This window comes from Macaca fascicularis, chromosome 20, assembly GCF_037993035.2.
Source record: "Macaca fascicularis isolate 582-1 chromosome 20, T2T-MFA8v1.1".
Lineage (NCBI taxonomy): Eukaryota > Metazoa > Chordata > Mammalia > Primates > Cercopithecidae > Macaca > Macaca fascicularis.
In genome coordinates, this window is record NC_088394.1 from 3025978 (window position 1) to 3050593 (window position 24616).

Here is a 24616-nt window from a genome sequence, read left to right on the forward strand (position 1 = left end):
CACGCCTTGCTCAGCACGAGGCCAAGTGCACAAAGGCCGGACCGCAGTGGCACCTCTTAAATTTTTATTTGTAGAGAAATGCCAAAGGATAAGAATACAGTCTGTTCCCACTGGGCCATAAGCGGGAGCTGGGGAGTGGGCCTTTGTACTGTCTGCTGTGGGGTCTTGGTCCGACCACTGGGAGCACTGGGCAGTAAGGTCCCAGCAGTTTTGGGTGGTCTCAACTTCTGTTCTCATCTTAAGCATTTCCAATTCTTCCTTGTGTCCCAAACCAATTTTTGAGGTGGAAAAATGGCCACTTAATGGAGGAAGCAAGCCTGGCATGGCAACACACACCTGTAAGCCGTGACTGAAGACCAGCTGGGCAACATAGCAACACCCTGTTGCTACAAAAATTTTTTTAAAAATTAGCTGCTGCGGCCGGGTGCGGTGGCTCATGCCTGAAATCCCAGCACTTTGGGGGGGCCAAGGTGGGCAAATCATGAGATCAGGGGTTCAAGACCAGCCAGGCCAACGTGGTGAAACCCCATCTCTACTAGAAATACAAAAAATTAGCTGGGCGTGGTGGGTGGTGCCTGTAATTCCAGCTACTCAGGAGGCTGGGGCAGGAAAATCGCTTGAACCCAGGAGGCAGAGGTTGTAGTGAGCCAAGAACACACTACTGCACTCCAACCCAGGCAAGAGACTCCGTCTGAAAAAAAAAAAAAAAAAAAAAATTTCCCCTGCTACTCTGGAGGCTGAAACAGGAGTTGGAGGCTGTAGTGAGCTATGATCGCACCATGGTACGCACTCCAGCCTGGGTGAAAGAGCGAGAGTCTGTCTCAAAACACACACACATTCCGAGGGGGTGATAAAACCATCTCCACCACAGCAGCAACCTAATACCCACAGCACACAAACCCTAGATTCTCCTGACAAAGCATTGGAGGTGCCACTGTGGATGTTGAGGAACAGAAAGTTACTAGGGGCGAGGGTACAGTGAGAAGGCAGTGAACCCAGTACTAGATCTGCATTCCAATCTTGGGTTTATTCAACACAATTCTTCCACTCTACACAACAAAGTACAAACACAATGTCATCTAAAATGCTACAAAGGTATAAAACTCAAAGAGAAATTTTATAGTACTGACTGTACAATAAAAGCAAAAAAGCAAAAAAAAAAAAAAAAAAGCAATGTACATGTTGCCAAGATAACCTGAAAGACCACCACGAAGGGCAGGCACAACCATGGCTGCATGATGATCCCGCACAGCTGGCTCTCACTCGCCAATTTCAGAGTAGGGTGGTGGGGTGGGGTGTGTGCATGGGTGCACGGACAGACAGAACCATGCACAGCAATTACCATAGGTGAGAGGATCTTTGGGGGTGTGTGACCCTTGAACTTGGAAGAGGCCTCAAGAGGCCGAGGCTAACAGGGTTGGCAGCTGCACTAAAGCTCGGGACGGCTCCCTTTCCAAAAGGACACCGCCCAGCAACAGCAAGGGCACAGTCTGGCAACCATCTCAGGTCACTAGGGAAGGGAAAAGTGTGCTCCCAGGCAGGCAGGGTCACACCACCCCCCAGAGCCTCACCTGTCCCTGGTGGCCCTGCCACTGAACTGACTCTTAGAAACTGGAAGCGGGCGAGCTTCCTAGCCAGAAAACCGGAGGGAATCTTGACAGGCACACAACACCCGAACCAACAGCACTTCTGCAGCCAGAGCCCGGCTGGCAGAGGGGTGCTGACTGCTGCCTGCAAATTCTGCCCGAGTGAAGGGTTTGCTTTCCTACTGATCTTCCTTTGGCTAGAAAAGTGACAAAACTGAGCTGGGTGGGGTATAAGTTACAGGGGCGAGAGCTTCAGTGGCCTGTTTATCGGGAGGAGTTGGAGCTGGAGCGGCTCCTGTGGCGGCGGCGTCCCGGGGAGCGTGATCTCCGGCGCACAGGGGACCTGCGCCTCGGAGAGCGGGACCTGCAGGAAGAGGAGAAACCACATCAGAGTAGCTCAGGCTGTAGGGGCAAGCTAGCTTCTTTCTGGGTAATTCCCCAGTTTTACTTTTCTGAGACAGAATCTCACTCTGTCGCCAGGTCAGAGTGCAGTGGCACGATCTCGGCTCACCACAACCTCTGCCTCCCGGCTTGAAGCGATTCGCCTGCCTCACCCTACCAAACAAACGGGACTACAGGCGTGCGCCACCATGCCCAGCTAATATTTGTATTCTTTTTTTTGATATGGAGTCTCACTCTGTCGCCCAGGCTGAGTGCAGTGGTGCAATCTCAGCTCACTGCAAGCTCCACCTTCCGGGTTCACGCCATTCTCCTGCCTCAACCTCCCAAGTAGCTGGGACTACAGGTGCCCGCCACCACGCACAGCTAATTTTTTCTATTTTTAGTAGAGATGGGGTTTCTTTTTTTTTTTTTTTGAGACGGAGTCTCGCTGTGTCTCCCAGGCTGGAGTGCAGTGGCGCGATCTCGGCTCACTGCAAGCTCCGCCCCCTTGGTTCATGCCATTCTCCCGCCTCAGCCTCCCAAGTAGCTGGGACTACAGGCGCCCGCTACCACGCCCGGCTAATTTTTTGTATTTTTAGTAGAGACGGGGTTTCACCGTGTTAGCCAGGATAGTCTCGATCTCCTGACCTCGTGATCCACCCGCCTCGGCCTCCCAAAGTGCTGGGATTACAGGCTTGAGCCACCGCGCCCAGCCGAGATGGGGTTTCAATGTGTTAGCCAGGATGGTCTCAATCTCCTGACCTCGTATCCGCCCACCTCAGCGTCCCAAAGTGCTGGGATTACAGGCGTGAGCCACCACACCCAGCCGAAGTTTTAGTTTTTAATACCAGAAATTGGGACAGGTCCCACCTGATGGGCCTGCCCTGAGCTCTTGGGAACGGGTGCTTGTGAGACCCAAGGCAGAAGCCCAGGCTTTCCTCCTCTTCCCCAAAGGCTGAAAGCACAGCTCACCATTGGCAAGGGAGGCCGAACTGTGGCGTCTGCCGAGGGATTACCACCCCCGCCCCACAACTCTTCTGACCCCCAACTTCTCCCTCTCCCAGCCCTTCTTGTTAGCTCAGAAAAAAAGTGGGCCTGCACCTGGGCTCACAGGTCTAGTGGTCTCCTAGGAAGGCCATACCACACCATTGCCCAGACTCATGAAGCTGTGTTGGTGCAACTCTAGGGCGTCTCCTGCTCTCTCCATGAGCTCTGAAGGGCTCCTCCTCTCTGCCCCCCTCCCCCTCCTGCCACCGCAGCAGAAGGCAGGCAGGCAGGGCTGGATAGAGGGTCCCAAAGCCACTGCAGTCACATGAGGTTTGTGGCCTGGTTAGTCCACTAAAACTACAGATTGTTTACCTTCTCCTCATCCGTGGCGGAGACCTGCGCCACATGGGCGGTGGTGGCAACATTCTCCTGGGAGGGCTAAATCTCCTGGGTGGTGGCCTAGGCCAGGGGGCCAGCACGGCAGTGGCAGTGATCTCCTGGCCATCGATTTGTCCTGTTGAAAAAGAGAGCAAGTCATAAAACATCTAACAAGCATCTACCCTAGACAAGGCATGTCACAGTGAACGAGACAAGCCTGGGGGGACAATGACAATGTAAGATAATCACAGAAATAGGGCCAGGCACGGTGGCTCACGCCTGTAATCCCAGCACTTTGGGAGGCTGACGCAAGCAGATCACGAGGTGAGGAGATTGAGACCATCCTGGCTAACATGTTGAAACCTCATCTCTACTAAAAATACAAAAAATCAGCTGGGCGTGGTGGCGGGCACCTACAGTCCCACCTACTTGGGAGGCTGAAGCAGGAGAATGGCGTGAACCCGGGAACCAGAGGCTGCAGTGAGCGGAGATCGTGCCACTGCACTCCAGCCTGGGCAACAAGAGTAAAACTCTGTCTCAAAAAAAAAAAAAAGATAATCACAGAAATAACATTATGATTAATGTTTCATGAGAAAAAGAAGCATGGACACCAACAGGAGACACCAATGTCCATGTGTCAAGGCAGCTTCGCAGGTCAAGAGTCATCCAAGTCAAGAGCTAAACAATGTGCTGGAGGCCAGGTGCAGAGGCTTATGCCTGTAATTCCAGCGCTTTGGGAGGCTGAGGCAGGTGGATCACGATGTCAGGAGTTTGAGACCAGCCTGGCTAACATGGTGAAACCTCATCTCTACTAAAAATACAAAAAAATTTTTTTTTTTTTTTTTTGAAACAGAGTCTCGCTCTGTCACCCAGGCTGGAGTGCAGTGGCCGGATCTCAGCTCACTGCAAGCTCCGCCTCCCGGGTTCCCGCCATTCTCCTGTCTCAGCCTCCCGAGTAGCTGGGACTACAGGCGCCCGCCACCTCGCCCGGCTAGTTTTTTGTATTTTTAGTAGAGACGGGGTTTCACCGTGTTAGCCAGGCTGGTCTCGATCTCCTGACGTCGTGATCTGCCCGTCTCGGCCTCCCAAAGTGCTGGGATTACAGGCTTGAGCCACCGTGCCCGGCCAAAAAAAAACCAAAAAAACCAAAAATTAGCTGGGCATGGTGGCATGTGCCTGTGATCGCAGCTACTCAGGAGGCTGAGGCAAAAGAATCTCTTGAACCAGGGAGGTGGAGGTTGCAGTGAGCTGACATCAAGCCACGGCACTCCAGCCTGGGCAACAGACTGAGACTCCATCTCAAGGAAAAAAAAAAAAAGAAAAGAAAAGAAAAGAAAAGAATGTGCTGGAATCTGCTAGGTGGAAGAGAAGGGCTCTGCGGGGCCCTGTGCTGGGAAGGAACCAAAGCACTGGTGAGAGAAGGCAACAGAAGGCCCCAGGGTCAGGGTGGGGCTTCCTGGTAGGGCCATGCAGGTAGTATCAGCATTTGCGCTTCCTTCTCCTCCAACCAAGGGAAGCCAGGTCTGGGGCTAAGAGAAGGGCGAGAACTTCTCTTAGGAGGGCTCTGCGGCACTGAGAGGAGCATGAATCAACATCAAATGATTTGGTAGGGAAATGGAAGGATTCAGGGAACAGCTGGGAGATAAAATAGCCAGAGCTTGGTGATGGATGTGATGGGGGTGGTAAGGGACCATCGGGATGAGCTTCCATTGACAGAGAGGTGGGGCTTCGGTGGGGAGCAGCACGAAGGAAGTTTCAGGAGATGCCAAGGACTTTGTGTTTGGAAACAAGCAGTCTCAGAGAGGTGGCTCTGCATGGGGATGGCACTGAAACACATGCCATGTGCATGAAGCGAGGAGAGGCAGTGTGGGATGTGGGCTCCAGGGAGAGAGGAAAGGAAATGCAGGTGCAAACCCAGGAAGGGGAGCATGTGCCCCAACCTCAAGAATTGTCTGGTAGCTGGGGATATCAGAAGCCCAAGCACAACCCCTTTTGTGCCCTAAGGGGTAAAGGGCTCTTTTGTTTTCTCAACTGTACCTTCAAGGTACATGGGGACTAACTTGGGCACGTGGCTATGTATTCAGAACATACTTAAAAGGTTTAACTTCAGTAAATTCAGCCTAAGTTAGCCCAAATTAGAGATTTCACAGCACTGACTCTACAATAATGAAAAAAAAATCCATCTTCTGTGTAGCTGCCAGTAAAGGCCAACCCCTTCTCATCTCCTCTGGAGACAGGGTGGACTCACTCCATTCAAAGACAGTATGGAGGACACACAAAAAAAATCCTACCAGAATCTTACGAAAAGTTGGAATGTCTATAATCACACCCACCCAGAAGGTACCTGGGTCTCCTGGGTTTTTAGCTCAGCAAGTGCTCAGACTGTCAAATAGCAGATAATCAGCAGACTCCAAAGCAAAGGTGTGACTTACAAGGCCAGCAGCTGATGTGAGAGCAAAGAGCTCCTAACCCATTTCAGGACTTAAGTAACTTGAAAGAGAAGTTAGCCAAATATCAAGGAAACTTTCCTAATGCCTGAAGGGCAATTACTGAAAAAAACCAGTTAAGCTATTTATACAGTTTGTAATAGGGCCTCAGAGGATAAAGTTCTGGGGCATGCACACCCCACTCCCCACCAGGCCTGGCAGCCCAGACAGCACTGTGGACTGTGTTCTCAGCGCCAGCTGCCTCAGTCAGAGCAGCAGGGAGTGGCGCAGAGACAACTCCACATTCCTCAAAATGCTGACTTGAGGACAAAATGCCACCCAAAACTATTCACAAGGGTCCATGCGCTTTTAAAACCATTCTGCTGGCCAGGCGCGGTGGCTCACACCTGTAATCCCAGCACTTTGGAAGGCTGAGACAGGCGGATCACGAGGTCAGAAGATTGAGACTATCCTGGCTAACAGAGTGAAACCCGTCTCTACTAAAAATACAAAAATACAAAAATTTAGATGGGCGTAATGGCGGGTGCCCATAGTCCCAGCTACTCGGGAGGCTGAGGCAGGAAAATTGCGTGAACCCAGGAGGCGGAGCTTGCAGTGAGCCGAGATCACGCCACTGCACCCCAACCTGGGCGACAGAGCGAGACTCCGTCTCAAAAAAAAAAAGAAAAAGAAAAAAAGATTCTGCCCAGATACAAATAGCTATAAACGTCATGAGTGGTTATGATACAGGAGTTTAAGAAATAAACTGTATAGGCCGGGCGCGGTGGCTCAAGCCTGTAATCCCAGCACTTTGGGAGGCCGAGACGGGCGGATCACGACGTCAGGAGTTCGAGACCATCCTGGCTAACACGGTGAAACCCCGTCTCTACTAAAAAATACAAAAAACTAGCCGGGCGAGGTGGTGGGCGCCTGTAGTCCCAGCTACTCGGGAGGCTGAGGCAGGAGAATGGCGTAAAAACCCGGGAGGCGGAGCTTGCAGTGAGCTGAGATCCGGCCACTGCACTCCAGCCTGGGTGACACAGCAAGACTCCGTCTCAAAAAAAAAAAAAAAAAAAAAAAAAAGAAACTGTATAAATTCAGTAAATCCAGTCACTCAGCAAAATAAAACTAAAAATGCTGAAACACTGGGAAACTTCTGGTTCTCAGAAATGATTAAAGAAAATATTCCCATATAAAAAGCCAAATGTATTCTATGTAAGAAACCTGAATTTGGCCGGGCACGGTGGCTCAAGCCTGTAATCCCAGCACTTTGGGAGGCCGAGAGGGGCGGATCACGAGGTCAGGAGATCGAGACCATCCTGGCTAACACGGTGAAACCCCGTCTCTACTAAAAAATACAAAAAACTAGCCGGGCGAGGTGGCGGGCGCCTGTAGTCCCAGCTACTCGGGAGGCTGAGGCAAGAGAATGGCGTGAACCTGGGAGGCGGAGCTTGCAGTGAGCCGAGATCGCGCCACTGCACTCCAGCCTGGGTGACAGAGCCAGACTCCGTCTCAAAAAAAAAAAAAAAAAAAAAAAAGAAACCTGAATTTGATACTTAAGCTTTTAACAGATTGGAAACTCCCTAAAATGTTAATCTATGTTAATCTACGCCTATTTCCTAATTTTCTTCCCCCAAGACTAATGTTCCTTTAAACTGGAGCTACAAAAAAAACGTCCTCCTAAAACATCTTTTCGGTAATCACACACCCACTAAGAGAACTGGAATCCATGCCAGGCGCGTTGGCTCGTGCCTGTAATCCCAGCACTTTGGGAGGTCGAAGCGGGAGGATCACCTGAGGTCAGCAGTTTCAGACAGGCCTGGCCAACGTGGTGAAACCCCATCTCTACTAAAAACACAAAAATTAGCCAGGTTTGGCGGCAGGAGCCTGTAATCCCAGCTACTTGGGAGGCTGAGGCAGGAGGATCACTCGAACCCAGGAGGTGGAGGTTGCAGTGAGCCGAGATTGCACCATTGCACTCCAGGCTGGGTGACAAGAGTGAAACTCTGTCAAAAAAAAAAAAAAAAAGAAGAAAAAAAAAAAAAGAGGTTAAAGGATTGTTTTCAGTTGGATAAAATAAAAATAAAGGTTTAAGAAATTTGGGGGCCAGGTGTAGTGGCTCACGCCTGTAATCCCAGCACTTTGGGGGGCCAACGTGGGTGATCAGTTGAGGTCAGGAGTTCGAGACCAGCCTGGCCAACATGGTGAAACCCAGTCTCTACTAAAAATACAAAAAAACTAGCTGGGTGTGGTGGTGCCTGTCTGTTGTCCCAGCTACTTGGGGAGGCTGAGGCAGGAGAATTGCTTGAACCCAGAAGGTGGAAGTTGCAGTGAGCCAAAATCATGCCACTGCACTCCAGCCTGGGCGACAGAGTAAGACTCTGTCTCAAAAAAAGTTGTAGGAGGCTGATTGTAAAGAAAATTCTGTATGTAAACATGTGGGCTAAAGTTAAAGGTGCATCATCCAGTTTTTCTGTAAATTAAGCATTAAAATTGCGTTTAGGCCAGGTGCAGGGCTCACGCCTGTTAATTCCAACTCTTTGGTAGGCCAAGGCAGATGGATCACCTGAGGTCAGGAGTTCAAGACCAGCCTGACCAACATGGTGAAACCATGTCTCTACTAAAAATACAAAAATTAGCTGGCTGTAGTGGAGGGCGCCTGTAATCCCATTTACTCGGGAGGCTAAGGCAGGAGAATCGCTTGAACTCGGGAGGCGGAAGTTGCAGTGAGCCAAGATTGCATCATTGTACTCTAGCCTGGGCAACAAGAGCAGAAAAATCAGTCTCAAAAAAAAAAAAAAAAAAAAAAAAAAAGAAAGAATTGGGTTTAACATTAACAGCACACTAATGTGTAAAGGTGAAATTTGGCTTATTTGGTACCAAAAATCACTCAGGAAGCATCGCCAAATATAAAATGGGGTTTGGCTTTGTTTGGACTATATTTTTATAAATGTTATAGATATGTGTTCCAAAATCACATAAAACTCCTACAATTGCAATGTATCCTAGTGTACATTATCCGTAGTAATTATAATCATGTTAAATTATTGTGTGCCACAGAGTTAACAAACTTCCTCGTCAACTGTGTCTTTAACTATGGCTACCCTAAAATCTTTGTCATCCATAAACAATTGTTGTCTTGTTTTAATCCTCTTTAGAAGGTGGTTTTATAATCAGCTATAGAGTTCTAACAGGTGCTCTTAAATACACATTTCTAATAACTTTGGAGATTGTGACATCAGAATAAAGGAAAACCGTTCAGGACTCTTAAAGAGCTATAATGAGGCCAGGCGTGGTGGCTCACGCCTGTAATCCCAGCACTTTGGGAGGCTGAGGCAGGCGGATCACGCGGTCAGGAGATCGAGACCATCCTGGCTAACATGGTGAAACCCTGTCTCTACTAAAAATACAAAAAATGAGCTGGGCATGCTGGCAGGAGCCTGTAGTCCCAGCTACTCCAGAGGCCGAGGGAGGAGAACGGCGTGAACCCGGCAGGCAGAGCTTGCAGTGAGCATAGATCACACCACTGCACTCCAGCCTGGGGGACAGGGCGAGACTCCGTCTCGGAAAAAAGATGTAAAGCGTTCATTAATATCAAGCAGGGCAGAAATTAACTGGATAAGCTGAACTAATAGGACACTGAAGTAATCTTTTTAACTTTTTGCTTAAAACATTCCCAATCCTTTAGTTTGCTTTTCAAAGTCCAAAAAAAGTTGTAAGTTATTAACAGCTTTTAACAATTAAGTATACTCCTATGAACAAAACTTGGAACTTATTTGTTTCTCTCCACCTAATTTCTTCAAAATTTGGAAACTATTTGTGTGTTTGTATTCTTTTTTTTGAGACCTAGTCTCACTTTCTTGCCCAGGCTGGAGCGCAGTGGCGTGATCTTGGCTCGCAGCAATCCCTGCCTCCCAGGTTCAAGCAATACTTCTGCCTTAGCCTCCCGAGTAGCTGCGACCACAGGTGTGCATCACCATGCCCAGCTAATTTTTGTATTTTTATTACAGATGGGGTTTCACCATGTTGATCAGGCTGGTCTCAGTCTCCTGACCTCAGGTGATCCATCTCGCCCAGTCTATTTGTATGCATTCTTAATTTATGGTATTTGCATAAGTGCAATAGAAATGTTTTCTTTTGTAACAGAAGACAAATAAAAAACTGGCCGCCTATTTTGTGTACACAGTCCTTGTACAGGGTTTCTAATCTGTGGGAAGTAAAACATGTCACTTTCTAACAGGACAAAAACCCCAAGTTATCTTGGAACCTCAAGAGGAGAGGATTTCACCCAACTCATAGGTATTTAATGGTACATATCCATGGCTGGGCTTGGGTTTAAAAAGGTATTATCTCAGATTTCTTCTATGGAAATGAAGTTCCATCCAAGCCCATTTAAAAGGCCTATAGAAAAAATTATGATTCTTGCTCCATTGCATACAAATAATCAAGCCAAGTATAATAAAACAAACCGATCCTACCATAATTTGTCTTTTAATAAAAATGGGAAGCTAAAAAAAATTGTTTCAAAAACTATAGTACACCCAAATAATGTTTTCAATTTTTTCCTTTTTCCTAATTGGAAATCACTGAAACCTAAGCTGTGCTTTCCTCAAGCCCTGTAAACTGAAGACTAAACTTCAGAAGAAAACAGCAGGCCGGGTGCGGTGGCTCAAGCCTGTAATCCCAGCACTTTGGGAGGCCGAGACAGGCGGATCACGAGGTCAGGAGATCGAGACCATCCTGGCTAACATGGTAAAACCCCGTCTCTACTAAAAAAATAGAAAAAAACCAGCCGGGAGAGGTGGCGGGCGCCTGTAGTCCCAGCTACTCGGGAGGCTGAGGCAGGAGAATGGCGTGAACCCGGGAGGCGGAGCTTGCAGTGAGCTGAGATCCGGCCACTGCACTCCAACCTGGGCGACAGAGTGAAACTCCGTCTCAAAAAAAAAAAAAAAAAAAAAAAAAAGAAAACAGCAGCAACCTGTTTATATGTGTTGCTGTTGCATACTATTATGTTTCAGCAGGTGCTGCCTCTAAGCCCCCAAAACAGAAAGTGCTATCAGAACAAATCGACCTTTTCCGCTCCAGCGCTGTGTTCCACGCCCGGTGATGACAACCCTTTCTCAGCAAGCAGCAGCCGGAAAGATTACAACGCTCCATCTCCCTACGATTCTCGTGATTAATAAATAAATATACAACCATGAAAAAACACGAGCAAATTCACAGTGGGGATTGTGGCAGGCCAGGTCTCACTAACGCAGGCCTCTGTAACAAGTGTTTTAGTACTGTCTAAGCAGTTAAATATTAAAAGCCAAGGCCCCTATACAAAGGCTGGGATATAAGAAAAGCACAAAGAGTTTAGCTTAGGCCTTTCCTGGGTCTTAAAAACATAACAAAATAATGAAGGTATTCCTAACAAGACTCCCTTAGGGTTAAGCCGTTTTATTGGGAAGAAAACTCCCCAAACCTCTGTGATTCAGCAGAAGGCAAAGTAAGGGTAATTACCCCAGCACTTACACCCATTTAAATTAAGTAAATTTACTGAAGCTCCAGACAAAGGTCTTCAAGACTCAATCCTTAGTTATAGATTAAAAGAAGTTAATCACTTACGTCCTTAGATAAATGTAAACTTACGTATAAACATATAGCTTAGAAAGTATATAAGCCCTGAAAAACTTTGTAATTTTAAGTTGGTCTGGCAATAATTTCCAGGTCTTTTCCCTGCAATCGGTTGCAGAAATAAAAACTCTCTACCTAGTCAGTTAATGTGCATCTTGTTATTGGGCAATGAGAAATAGCAGCCCAAACCTCAGTTTGGTCTGGGAACTGCACCCCAGCCTGGGCGACAAGTGTGAAACTCCATCTCAAACAAACAAAAAGAAGCGCAGCACAGTTGGAAATCAGTTTGAAAGTTCCTAGTAGCGGCGGGACTCTGAGAGGTCAGGGGTGTGTGGCAGGGTCACCCACCTCCATCCATGTGCTTCAGCGCCTTCTCAGCTTCATCTGGATTCTCAAACTCTACGTATGCATAGCCTTTGGACAGATGGGGATGCATCCTTTCCACGGGCATGTCAATCATTTTAATTTTCCCATAGGTGGAAAATATCTCCATGATGTGATCCTAGAGGGAAAGAAGGATCACTCGAACGCCCACCTACCAGTCAGTCATGTCAGACGCAGAGAGTTCACCACATCATGACTAAAACCTCAGCAGGATAAAACATTCCATCTGACAAGTACCAGTGTTGTTCTGGGATTAATCTCCTAGACACATGTATTAATGGTCCACTAAAAGGAACGAATCAGTGCTCTACTCAAACCACGTGCCCCAGTCCCTGAAAGGCTACGTTCTAAGCTCACCTGCAGGCACAGGCTTGCTTGTCTACACCCCACTGCTCACTGGAGACATCCGTGATCCTCACCTTTGTCACATTCCTGGTGAGTCTCCCAATATGCACTTTGGTGGGCTTAGGAGATGGGCTCCGCCTTTTCCTCTCCTTTTCATCTCTTTTAGGTGGTTTGGATCTGATTGAGAAAACAAAACACCAGAAACAGTTTCTGTCAACTCAAAATGTACTAGATTCCTTTCGAGTGGGCTCTTATCTGCTTGTGTGACAGTTTTCCCAAGGAAGACTTTCCCACTAGTTGCATTACTCCTGTCTCAGAAATCCTACTAACACAGAAAGACTCCTTCTGGGTCCCTTTTATAACGTCAATGGTAAATCTGTAGCCCCCAGCTTGTAAACTTTAGATCCCAGACACAGGGCACTCACTTGGAGCGGGAGCGCCTCCTGTTGTCGTGTCTGCGCCGAGAAGGACTTGGAGAGCCGGAAGAGCTGCTGGAGCTGGAGCTGCGGGAGGTGCTGGAGCTTCCTGAGCGGCTGGATGCTGAGGAAGAGCTGGAGCCACTGCTTGAGCCAGTGCTGGTGCTGGAGCCTGAGCTGGAAGTCGAGCTGGACCGAGATCTGAGGGCAAGATGAGGTGTCACAACCACCACGTGCCAAGTCTCACAGTACAGACGCCTCCTCCAAGTCTGTTGCGTTCCCTCCAGGAGAAGGCTGCTGTTTGGGTGTCTCCAGGCCTCACTGCTTTCCCCAATGGGGAAAACATCACCCCCCAATCCCCCAGCAAGCCAGAGCCCTAGGTGTCACATTGTGTGTGGAACAGGACGGAGGGGACGGGCGGCCTTCTACCCATACAGAAGCCTTTCCTGCTGAGAGGCAAAGGACTCTGGCAAAAGTCGGAACTGTCAACTCAGGCTGGGAAGGCAGCTGCTGGCTGAGGCTGACCCAGGCTTGATTGATTTTTAATTTTGAGACAGGGTCTGTCACCCAGGCTGGAGTGCAGTGGCATGATCTCCGCACACTGCGGCTTCCATCCCCTGGAATCAAGCCATCCTCCTGACTCAGCCTTCCGAGTAGCAGGGAGTACAGGCATGTACCACCACACCCGACTAATTTTATTTTCCTCAAACTCCTGGGCTCAAGCCACTCTCTTGCCTCAGCCCTCCCAAGTGGCTGGGACTACAGATGCATGCCACCACTCTCAGCTAATTTTAAAAATTACTTTTTGTAGAGATGAGCTCTTGTTTTGTTGCCCAGGCTGGTCTTGAACTCCAGGCCTCAAGCAATCCTCCTGCCTCGGCTTCCCAAAGGGCCAGGATTACAGGCATGAGCCACTACACCTGGCCAGTCTGCCATAAATTAGGGTCTGTACTAACAATCAGAGGATGTGTTTTCATTGTAAATAATCAAGAAAACTGAGCCATCTGTGGGGAGTAGGGGTGTGGCTGTGGCACAGGTCCCCTCCAGACTCCAGGCCAGCCCGCCCCACCTGGTACTGCTGCTACCACTGGAAGCACTGCGCCTCTTTCGGGTTTTGTCCCTGCCGCGATCCTTCTCACTTGACTCCTTGGTGGCCCCTTTATCTTTTGAGCGATCCTTGGACTTCTCATCTGAGCGGTCCTTGCGTTTGGTGGGTGAAGGAGCCCTGGATGGTGAGGAAGAGTGTGAGACTGTGTGCTCCTCTGACCAAACCCAAACAGCACAACCCAAAAGAGGGGATCAGCAGGGCCACAGAAACCCCAGGTGATCAGAGTAAAGTGGCCTGTGGCTCAGAACACTGACTGTAGAATGCAGAACATTCTCCACTTCCCCCTTTCTGCGGGTCCCTAGCAGTAAGCACCCCCAAGTAGCACTAGAAAAATCTTACAGAAGGATTACCTAGTGCTGGACTTTTTATTATTTTCTTTGACTCCTAGCAAGCTCTTCTTTTTCACTCCTGATAAATCCATTCTCCCCTTCTGAGGTGTTCAAAGCAGCAATGGCGGCCTCACTTATCTGAACTCTCACTTCTAACTTGATTTTGAGAAACGATCCCTAATCGATTGCAATTTACGCCAAAGAGCAGCCTAATAACAAGATAAAAGGGTTTAAAGAGTGAACGAATTGGCAAGGCAACAAGTCTACTTTGCAGTCAAAAGCTGAGCACACAAAAAGACAGCAAGGGAGCACAGTAAGCAATGAGTGTCCGCACAGTCAGGAACACACAGGGACAATCCCCATGTGCTCATGGAGGCATCTCTACCCTGCACAGAAGGCACAGGCACAACTGTCGCCCCCACTTATATTTTTCTTAAAAAAAATGGAGGAGATGGTGGGGCCCATCACTGTTATTTTACAGGCTGAACAATTCAGTTTTCACCCACAAGTTTGATGAGCCCCTGCAGTCCTTTCAAAATGCCACAGCACCACATTCACATGCAGAACAGAGAAAAACCTAACTCAAGGGTGGTCTCCAGATAGGATTAGATCTCCTCTTTTATTGTGGCAATTTGCCTTTAGGATACACGGATGTGACTGGAAGCAAAAATCATTTCAAAAGTGACTGGTACCAGCATTAAAACACTTAATACCCAAAAGCAAACAGATGAAACGTACCATATGAACATTTAAAAAGCAGAAGAATCATTTTAAAAAGCAGTAATTGCACTGTACTTTAATAATATGCATATTGAGTGTAGGGGAAAATACATGCAAGTCTGCAATTTACTTTGAAAGAAAAACTAAGATTGAGAAAAACTAAGATTGAAAGAAAAACTAAGATTGATAAAAACCATCTAGCAAATACAGCAGAAATATAACTTACAGACTCTTAACCTCTGAGTTTTGTTTTGTTTTTTTTTGAGATGGAGACTTGCTCTGTCACCCAGGCTGGAGTGCAGTGGCACGATCTTGGCTCACTGCAACCTCCACCTCCTGGGTTCAAGCGTTTCTTCTGCGTCAGCCTCCTGAGTAGCTGGGACTACAGGTGCTTGCCATCAAGCCTGGCTAATTTTTGTATTTTTAGTAGAGACAGGGTTTCACCATATTGACCAGGCTGGTCTCCAACTCCTGACCTTGTCATCTGCCAACCTTGGCCTCCCAAAGTGCTGGGATTACAGGCGTGAGCCACCAGACCTGGCCCTTAAGTAGTCTTTATGTGGGTATTAATTGTATAATTTGACGTTCCTGTGCTTTAAAAATTTTTCAAAAATAAGATGAAAAAAAAGTAGGCACTGAAATTGCATGAGAGACTGCCTGCCATGTAAGAGTTTAGCAAAATGCCTGGACTGCAGAATGTGTTCAAATAGCGGTTACTCATTACTCAAAAGCAAACTAATTAGTTATGGGCCCTATTTTCCAGGGACGCCTTCAGTATTTCCAGTAAAGTTCTGCACAAGCTGCAGGAGTTGTTAAGTGCAGCTCTCAGGATGTGAGTCTCAGCTACTTCTGTCTCACCTTCTCCAAGAGCCAGTTGGTAAGGAGGACACAGCACACCAATGGGGTCCTGGTTTCCCTGTGCAGTACCTGCCAGGGGTGCTTCAAAATGCTGCTGAAAACGTGTTCTGACCCAAGAAAGAAAAGCACCTGGCTTTAAACAGTCAAATGAGCCAAGGAGGGCCGAACACCACCTCTGCTGCTCTTGTCCGGGGGTATCATGTTTTGCTTTAGAATAGTAAGGTTCTGCAGACACCCAGCAGATAGTGCCTCGACACTGTTGGTGTCCTCGGACAGTCAGTGAGTATCATTCAGAGTATAATTCAGAGTCTGCAACCAGAGGGCCTGGGTTTGATTTGAGGTTTTACGGTGTAATTTTCGACAAGTCACTTAACCTTTCTCAAGTTTCTTATCAATATGGTGACAATTACAATTCCAACTTTATAGTTACCCAGGGCATTAATGAAAAGCTCAATAATGTTAGGAGCAAGATTTGTAAAGGCTCCTCCCTCCCCCAGACATTTGTCTCCAAAGTCACACGTAATTTCTGAACTCTCAGCAGGGTTCCTGCACTCATCTGCCTTAGGATCACCTGCAGCAGAAATGTCCAATAGAAACAGTGTGAGGAGCCACAAGCATCACCTGAAATTCCTTAGTAGCCACATCACAAAAATGGGTGAAATTTTTAACACTTGACACATCCAAAATATTATCTTTCCAACATATAATCAACATAAAAATCTACTAATAAAAGTTTACTTTTTTTTCATAGTCTTCTAAAACTGGTATGTGTTTTAACATTTCAGTTTTGATGAGCTGTATTTCACATGCTTAGTAGCCACATGTGGCCAATGGCTACTTCACTGGACAGCACAGACCTAGAGTGGAGGTCACACCCGCAGATTTCAGCCCCACCCCCCCAGACTTAAAGATCTGCCCAAATGTACTTTGTGGAATCAAACACCACCAGTTATTCTCAAGCAGTCCAAACACTAAGAACCACTGAGTAAGCGGACGGCTCGCTGGGTGCGGTCGAGTGCTAGAAAGCAAAAGTTGAGGTTCTCTGTTCACCCAAGTTCAGGTACCGGCTCAGGACCTCGGTTACCTCCCCCATCCTCCGGAAAGGTGCGCGTCCAACAGCCAGAGAGAGGAGAGAACAATTAGTTAAATCTCGAGGAGAGGGCGTTTCGGCATAAATCTTCAGAGCACCTTCCCCATTTAAGAGTACATTTCAGGCACAGTTCATGAGAAATCAAGACAAAAAGCCTACTCCACGTTTCTCCTCCATCAACCTTAACCTTCCCGTATCCACCCCTCTGGGATAACCCATCAAACTGAGCTCGGACACCGTGTTCGGTCCATAGTGGGCCGTATCCCCACGGCCTAGCGCCGACAATTGCACACGGGAGTCCGGGAAACGTTCGCGGAGTACACGTTTGAATTAATGACTCCGAAGGATGGATCGGCCGACCTTCCACCGCATCCCACAAAGAAACTCCGCGCCCGCCGGCACCGGCCCGACACGCCGACCTCGCCGCTCCCCGTCCGCGTTCACTCACAACTTCCCCGTCCAGGCGCCGGGCCGCAAGCGCTTCCAGGGCAGCGCCTGGCGTTGGGGGCTTGGGTCTCCGGCCCGGCGGGAGGGCCCCAAGAACGGAGGCCGCGCTCACCGCTGCTCCGAGTCCCGCGGGCCTGGCTGGGCCACCGCCGAGCGGACGAAGCAGAGGCGCCCTTCCGTCCGCGGCGGCCCCGATCACTTCCGGGCCACGGCCTCGACACCTCCCACTCCGCCCGCCCCGGGCCACACTCTTTCTTCTCGGAGCCCGCACCGCGCTGCCAGGCCACCGCCGCACTGCGGGGCTGAGAAGTGGACCGGCTTCACGATGCGTCCTGCCGGGCCTGACGGGCAGCCCCCGAAACACGGATGCGGTCGGATTCCGCCCCAACTTACATCTTCCCGCCGCCACCACCTCCTCCTGCTTTCCTCAGCCTCCGAGGCCGGCGCCGCTCTGACGTCAGAGTCAAGGAGCGGGAAGACGCCGCCGTCCGGCGCGTAGCGATGACGTAAACGCCTGGCCCAATGGGCGCCGGCGGGGAAGTGTTAGACAGTCAAGGCAGTTTGTGGTAGCCGCGTTGGGGACGTTCAGGGTGTCTCCTCGCCGGTAAAGTCCCTGGGACTGACCGGACTGGCTGCACGCTTGCTGGAGCGAGCACATGGGTAGCCTGCTGAGCCTGGGAGGGCCGCGCGATAACCGATGCTCGTCGTCCGGAGCGGAGGGTGTTATCGCGGCCGTGCCCCGCCCCTTTCCTTGCGCGGGCTCCCTGGACCCGCCCGGGCCGATTCTGGCCCCTGTCGCCGGCGGTGGAGGCGGGGCTCCAGGCCCGGCTGTGCTGAGGGCGGCAGGGTGGTCGCACAGGAGGGGTGCGCAGCCTTTGCGGCCTTGCGTGGCGGGGCGTGGGGGCCTGCAGGGCGGAAGTAGCTCGGAGAGACGGGCTGGGGCAGGACTTGCGTTCCTGCGGTCAAAACCCACTGGTGGCGTTTGGGGTGCTCTCGTGGACGCGGCCTCCGCGCAGGCGGACCTCCAGGGTGGGCGCTGCAGGCGGGCTGTGCGGGCAGGAAGAGCAACGAGCTTGAGGATGGGAGATGGGGTGCAACGGGGGGCGTCTCCGGGCAGGTGACACTGCCGCTGAGACTAGAGTGGAAGGGCGCGCCCGGCGGGGGAACAGCAGACGCCGAGGTTCGCTGGAAGCAGGGAAGGGAGGCCGGGGCACAGGCTCGCAGGCCCGCGCCAAATTCTCAGTGGAGGCAGCACGGAGCGTGTGAACGGCGCAGCGCCGAGGCTTCATCTAACGGCCGGTGCAGGGTCCGAGCAGGGAACACTGTCGACCAGGGTCCGACTCTGGGAGAGTCCAGAGGTGGCGCCTCTGGCAGGCACAGAGGAGGGGGTGACGCTGTAGGGGCCCAGGCAGGAGGCTCCGCGTCAACGCCCCACACTGACGCGGCGGAATTTTTTTTTTTTGACAGAGTCTCGCACTGTTGCCCAGGCTGAAGTGCAGCGGTGCGATCTCGGCTCACTGCAACCTCCGCCTCCCGGGTTCAAGCGGTTCTCCTGCCTCCGCCTCCCGAGTAGCTGGGATTACAGGCACACACTACTACACTCGGCTAATTTTTTGTATTTTTATTAGAGACTGGGTTTCACTATGTTGGCCAGACTGGTCGCGAACTTCTGACCTCGTGATCCGCTCCTAGGCTTTCAGGCTCGCTCCAAAAGTGCTCGCTCCTAGGTTCGCCTTGGCCTCCCAAAGTGCTGGGATTACTTTACAGGCGTGAACCACCGCCCCCGGCCGGGTTTTGTTCACTGCTGTGCCTGTTAGGTAGTCGTTGCCCTTTGATTATTTGTGGAGGGATTGACTGTGTGCTCAGCTTCCGACTTTGAACAGCTTCCTGGCAGCAAGGAAGGGAGAAGGAAGCAGATCCAAGCGGATCTTTGGGAGGAGACAACCAGCATGACTTGGAGACTTCAGATGTCAGAGCAAAGGACAGGGTGCAGCTCGGTGACCCAGAGTGGGTGGGCGGGTGAATGGTTGTATGGTGGGGATGTGGTCTGCCGTCACTGCCCTCTTCTCTGTGTGGGAAGCCAGCTCTTGGTGACTTCCTGCCCGGGCCCGCTCCCTCTGGCCCTGTCCGAGGGTGTCAGGTGTGCCCTTGACTCTTCACCCTGGGCTAAGGGATGTGCGAGGAGTTGGGGACAAAGGCAGCTGGGAGGAGGAGCTACCTCCCGAGTCCACCGCACTAAGTCACCAGTGTGTTCCTGTGGGTGGAGGCTGGCAGGCCCATCAGTCTGGTTTGGGTACCCCCGTTGGATTTGGGTTTGATGACATGTAAGTTAGATTCTCTGCATTACTGTCACACCTGCTGTGCCCAGGCATGGAAGGTTAAGTGGAACAGAGGGACCGCCCCCCTGCTGAAGGGGCCCCAGAGTCGGTGCTAGGGGAGGGGGCAGTCTCAGTGGTCCAGGCAGGCACAGGCGGAGTTCTCTCAGGTGCATTGGAGTCCAGTGGTCAGAGAGGTGCTGAAGGACCCCAAACCCAGAGCCCATGCCCAGGGCCCCACTGACACCTGGTGGGGAGGGGCAGCCTGGTGACCCCACGTGACATGGGTGGGGGTGACGCAGCACCAGCTGGGCTGACAGCCCTCCCCCTGCTGATTTTTAATGCTCTGCAGTAATTTCATTTGGCCTGCGAATAAGCTTTCACACATTTTATATTAAATCGACGAGTATGATTTATTCAGGCACTTATGAATTTAATCAAAATTGTTTCTAAATATTACTGATTTTTGTCATCAAATGTGCCATCAGCTGTTGAGCTTTGAGAATTGAGCATCCTGGCTTTTGCCGTTTTGAGGATCAGCAGAAGCATGTCTGAAAGAAACGTGAGAAAATAAAAGTCAGGAGCCTACCCCCACCCTGTCCTTCCAGGAGCTCAGCCCCAGAGCCAGGCTGCTAAGGCCATGGAGGCTGAGGGTAGTGGAGCTGGGGCTTCTGGAGCCTCAGGGGCCCTGGTTTGCTGCAGGGGGCAGGCAGGGCTTTGCGGACACGGCATTATGCAGTGGCCAGAGCACTGCAGTGCTGGGCACAGGCTTCTCGTGGGCTCTGGCCATGGCCCTGAGCTCCTCCCCTTGCCTTCCCAGAGCTGAGGGTCACCTGCTGACTGTTTGGGGCGACTCTGTCTTTGAGGGCATGCCCTCATGAAGGCAGAATGTCCTCCCTGCCTCCATCCTCTGTTGCTTGGTGGCTTCTGCAGTGCCTGCGCTTAGAGGCTCGTGGCCTGGGACACAGGGTTGGTGATGGGCTTGGTGGTGCTGCAGGTCACAGTGGGTCATGAAGGAGCTTTGGGGAGGGTGTTGTATTCTCTGGTAAAGCACAGCAAGGGAGCCCTTTTACCCACTAAAACCTGGCTCTGCACTGAGGCCGTGTGCAGCCCAGTCAGGTGGACGAGGGAGTAATGACTCGACCTCGGGGGAGGCATCAGAGGAGGAGCCGTGCCTGCTGAGAGGCAGGTCACCATAGCCTGGCACCTGTCTGGAGAGGGTCGGGCTGGGGGAGGTGCTGGCCAGGTCCATTGGGGTGGCCAGGCTGGGTCTGAAAGGGCCTTGTGCTGGTGTGGGGTGAGCTTGGTCTGTTGGGAGAGTATACGGTTCATTGAGGCCTCCCTGGCTCCGGGTTTGCATGTCTGAGGAGTGGGTATCATCAGGGCCTGGGGCCCCTCCAGTGGGCACGTCTGGACTCTCCCAGGATCGGGAGCCTGTGCTCATCACAAGCTCAAAGCACTCCATTTCTGCTACAATGAAGTCAAGGATAGTGACCGTGAGCCGCCTGGGACCTGAGCTGCCTGGGACTGTGACTGAGGCACCTGGGGTGCCTCTCAGGACCTGGGGGCTGAGCCCATGGCTAGATGAGCCTTGGTGATGCTGTGGTATTGCCTGGGCCAGGCGGACCCAGGGGCAGCTGCAGCTGGTCCATGTGGAGCTCCTTCAAGCCGAAGCATCTGACACCAGTGTCTGTGGGGTGTGGGCCCGGCCCCAGGAGCGGGGCCTGGGCAGCCCCGTGTGTTGAGGAAGGAAGGCAGGGCCCCCGCTCCCCGGGCCTGACCCCACTGCTTCAGCCCCCTCCTGCCTGCCTGCAGCCTGGCCTCGAGGGCCCATCAGGTGAGGAGGGGATCCCGCCTGCCCCACCCCATCCTACCTCCTGGAGGAGGCCTTGCCCCTTACAGGCAGCCTCCAGCTCTCCCACCCTGAGCCCCCTGTGTGGGGTGACCAGAGCATGCCCAGCATGTTCAGGTTCGGGGGGCATCTGGAAGGAGGGACATCTCAGTTCCCTGAGGGGTGGGCAGCCTAAGTGACTCCCGTGCTGGGCCATTTCCTGCATTCTGGAGCTCCCCTTGAGCTGCCTGTCTGCAGGGGGCTCTGGCCATTAGTGCAGCCAGGCACCAGCCTCCATGCAGACCAGTCTGTGTGGGAGTGGGGGTCTCAGAGGTCCCAGCCGGCCTATGCCATGAGCATGGTGCTGGCCCGGAGGGGAGCTGAACAGCAGCTGGGTCGGTGCGTTACCTGGTGGGGCAGTGGACAGCAGCTGCCCTGGCTGGGGTTCAAGCCCCGGGCTGGCCTGGTGGAATCCCCTCTGTCACTCCTAGGTTCTGTTCTTGCAGGTGTCAGGCCTGGGGCCTTGAGACAGACCTGCAGTCTCCACCGCAGCCACAGTGGGTGGGGTCTGGGTCCTCACGGAGGTGATCCTCCACCCCCACCCTTACCTTGTGCGCGGCAGTGGTGTCCCCTGGAGCTGGTGAGACCCCACCTCACTCAGGAAGCCTCCCAGACGCCCCCAGGCAGAAGTAGCCATACTCCAGGGCCTGTGTCCATATGCCCCACAGTGCACCCTGGCTGGTTTGTTGTAGGAACTCAGAAAAGCAAAGCAAACAGGATGGTTCCCTGCTGGACACATTTTTATTGCAGATCTTTAGTCCAGGATTCCAGGGGTAGCCAAGGTCACCTGAGTCTTGAGGACTCTGGGCCTGGTCTCTGAAAGCAGCCAGCAAGACAGAGATGGGAAACTCAGCAAGATGGAGTGAGCCAAGGGCACAGGTGGGTCCAGGCGCAGCAGGGAGCTGCCTGGAGGTGACAGACACTGGACGGAGGCCACTGCACACACCCTACCCCACCCTGAACTTGAGCACTTCTTTCTTCCCCCCCCACCCCCCCGAGACGGAGTCTCACCCTGTTGCCCAGGTTGGAGTGCAGTGCAGTGGCGCAATCTCCAATCACTGCAAGTTCTGCCTTCCGGGTTCACGCCATTCTCCTGCCTCAGCCTCCCCAGTAGCTGGGACTACAGGCGCCTGCCACCACGCCTGGCTAATTTTTTTGTATTTTTAGTACAGACGGAGTTTCACCGTGCTAGCCAAGATGGTCTCGATCTTTTGACTTCATTATCTGCCTTCCTCAGCCTCCTAAAGTGCTGGGATTACATAGGCGTGAGCTACCACGCCCGGCCAAGCACTTCCTTGAACACAGAGGTGACCATGAGGAGGGAGGCGTGAACCAGGATGATGGGGCAGCAGATGGAGCCTGCCTCCCTGAGACTTCAGGTGACAGAGCCCTGGACTGCCTCCTCCTGCCTACACGGCTGAGAAATAAACTTCTTTTTCAAACCACTGTGACCTGGGGTTTTCTGATACTCTCAGCAAGCCCATTCCTGTGGCCTGGTGTGGGTCCCCGGACCTGTGGCCTGGGCTGCCTGTATCCAGCCTGCTCCCCTGCTTCGCTGTAAACCTGTGATGGCAGTGGAGGGGCTTGGCCTGGGCCCGCCACACTGCAAGGTCTTCCCCTCTCTGAGTTGTGGGTGTGGTGTCAGTTGAGCCAGCCTGTTGGACTGGGCCAGCCTGGAGGACAGAAGGTGCAGATACCTGGCTCGTGGCCCATGGGCCATCTGCTCATGGGAGCCCTGTGCCAGGCTACGCAGGGCAGTGAAGTCAGAACCTCGTCTCCCAGGTCTAAGGTGAATTGGGAGGAGGGCAGGAGTCGGCTCTGTCAGATGCCACAGTTGTTCGGGGACAGTGTCCATAGAGAATGCATGCCCCCCCCCACCCCATGGTCTAGGGTGGAGCGTGGATGGGCCGGTAGCTCCCATCCCTGGGCCCATAGCTCTTTTCCCCTGCCCTCCCGTGGGCTGGGAACGGCCACAGCTCAGACAAAAATCAGGCGGGGCGGAGTCCTGAGGCTTCAGTCCCAGGCTCCTTAGGGTGTCCCTGGTGACCTAGCCCCAGCACTGAGTTTCCAGAGGCCTTGAGGGTGCCCCTGGGATGCCAGATGGGCCCTTCCTGCTGCTCCTGGGGTCATCCAAGCTCCAGGCTTGGGTGCAGCCTTGGGCCCCTGCCACAGACGCCCTGAATGCACCTGCCCCTCCTGGTCCCCACGCAGCAGCCTCCCGAGCTGCGGATCCTTTTCCTAAGGAGTTCTAGTTGTGCCAGTCCTTACTTAAAGACCCCTACTGGCACTGGTAGTGTGCTGCCAGGGGGATGGTGTCTTCTGTGCGTGTCCTGTCTATGCACGCTGGCTTCACAAGTGTGTGCCTCATGCGGGCTATGCCCTCAGTCCTATACACTCTCCCCAACCCCCTTTTAGGGTGTCACAGGAGAAAAATGACACATTCCTAAATCTCTAACACATAGGCTTGAAAACAAGTCTGAGGATGCCCTGCAGAAGGACTGTGGGCATGGACATGGAGCTGGGTGGCCTCATGCACTGACTTCTGTCCCTCTTCCTAGCCCCAGGCCCGACCTAGAGGCCACAGCCCCTGCAGAGAGGGTGTGGGGCCAGAAGGGCCCACTTCAGACCTTTTCTCTTGGGCAGTGTTTAGGCCACAAACACATTATATTTTTTATGACATGGAACTAGATGGCAGAAGTTTAAAAGGGAATAAAAGAGCTACTGGAGACGATTTGCAGCTTTCATAAATTTCCAAAGACTGATAAAAACACAGACTTGAAATTGTCCCAAATGAGCCAAAGTGATGAAAACAAGTCTTTTCTAAAACTCTAAATTCTACAGGAATGTAAAATGCAGAAGTTCAAATCAGTTTTAGAAAACCGTAAGAAATAATAGTGTATTCGCCAGGCGTGGTGGCTCATGCCTGTGATCCCAGCACTTTGGGAGGCCGAGGTGGGTGGATCACTTGAGGTCAGGAGTTTGAGACCAGCCTGACCAACATGAGACCTCGTCCATACTAAAAATAAAAAAATGTAGCCATGCATGGTGGTACATGCCCTTAGTCCCAGCCACTTGGGAGGCTGGGGTGGGAGGATTGCACAAACCCAGGTGTTTCAGGCTGCAGTGAGCTATGGTAACACCACTGCACTCCACGATGGGCAACAGAGAAAGATGCTGTCTCCAAAAACAAAACACAAAACAGTGCATAAATAAAAAGGGGCCGGGCATAGTGGCTCATGGCTGTAATCCCGGCACTTTGGGAGTCTGAGGTGGGTGGATCACTTGAGGTCAGGAGTTTGAGACCAGCCTGGCCAACATGGTAAAACCCCATCTCTACTA

General features: G+C 51.8%; 1 protein-coding gene across 6 annotated transcripts; it reads right to left on the minus strand.

Annotated features, from left to right (window-relative positions):
• Window positions 1-1008: 1008 nt before the first annotated feature.
• On the minus strand, window positions 1009-17524 carry RNPS1 (RNA binding protein with serine rich domain 1). 6 transcript variants are annotated; one of them, XM_065537069.1, is made up of 8 exons: window positions 17465-17524; window positions 13978-14165; window positions 13589-13744; window positions 12529-12720; window positions 12178-12280; window positions 11723-11876; window positions 3327-3468; window positions 1009-1950 (listed from the first exon to the last, which is right to left on the minus strand). In XM_065537069.1, exons 2-8 carry the CDS (start codon window positions 14046-14048, stop codon window positions 1851-1853), a joined length of 918 nt encoding a protein of 305 aa, XP_065393141.1. In that variant the 5' UTR covers window positions 14049-14165; window positions 17465-17524; the 3' UTR covers window positions 1009-1850. The 6 variants fall into 6 exon arrangements, with proteins under 6 accessions (XP_065393141.1, XP_073884707.1, XP_073884709.1 ...); XM_074028606.1 differs by having other exon boundaries at window positions 16985-17524; XM_074028608.1 differs by having other exon boundaries at window positions 16461-17524.
• Between the last annotated feature and the right edge of the window lie 7092 nt (window positions 17525-24616).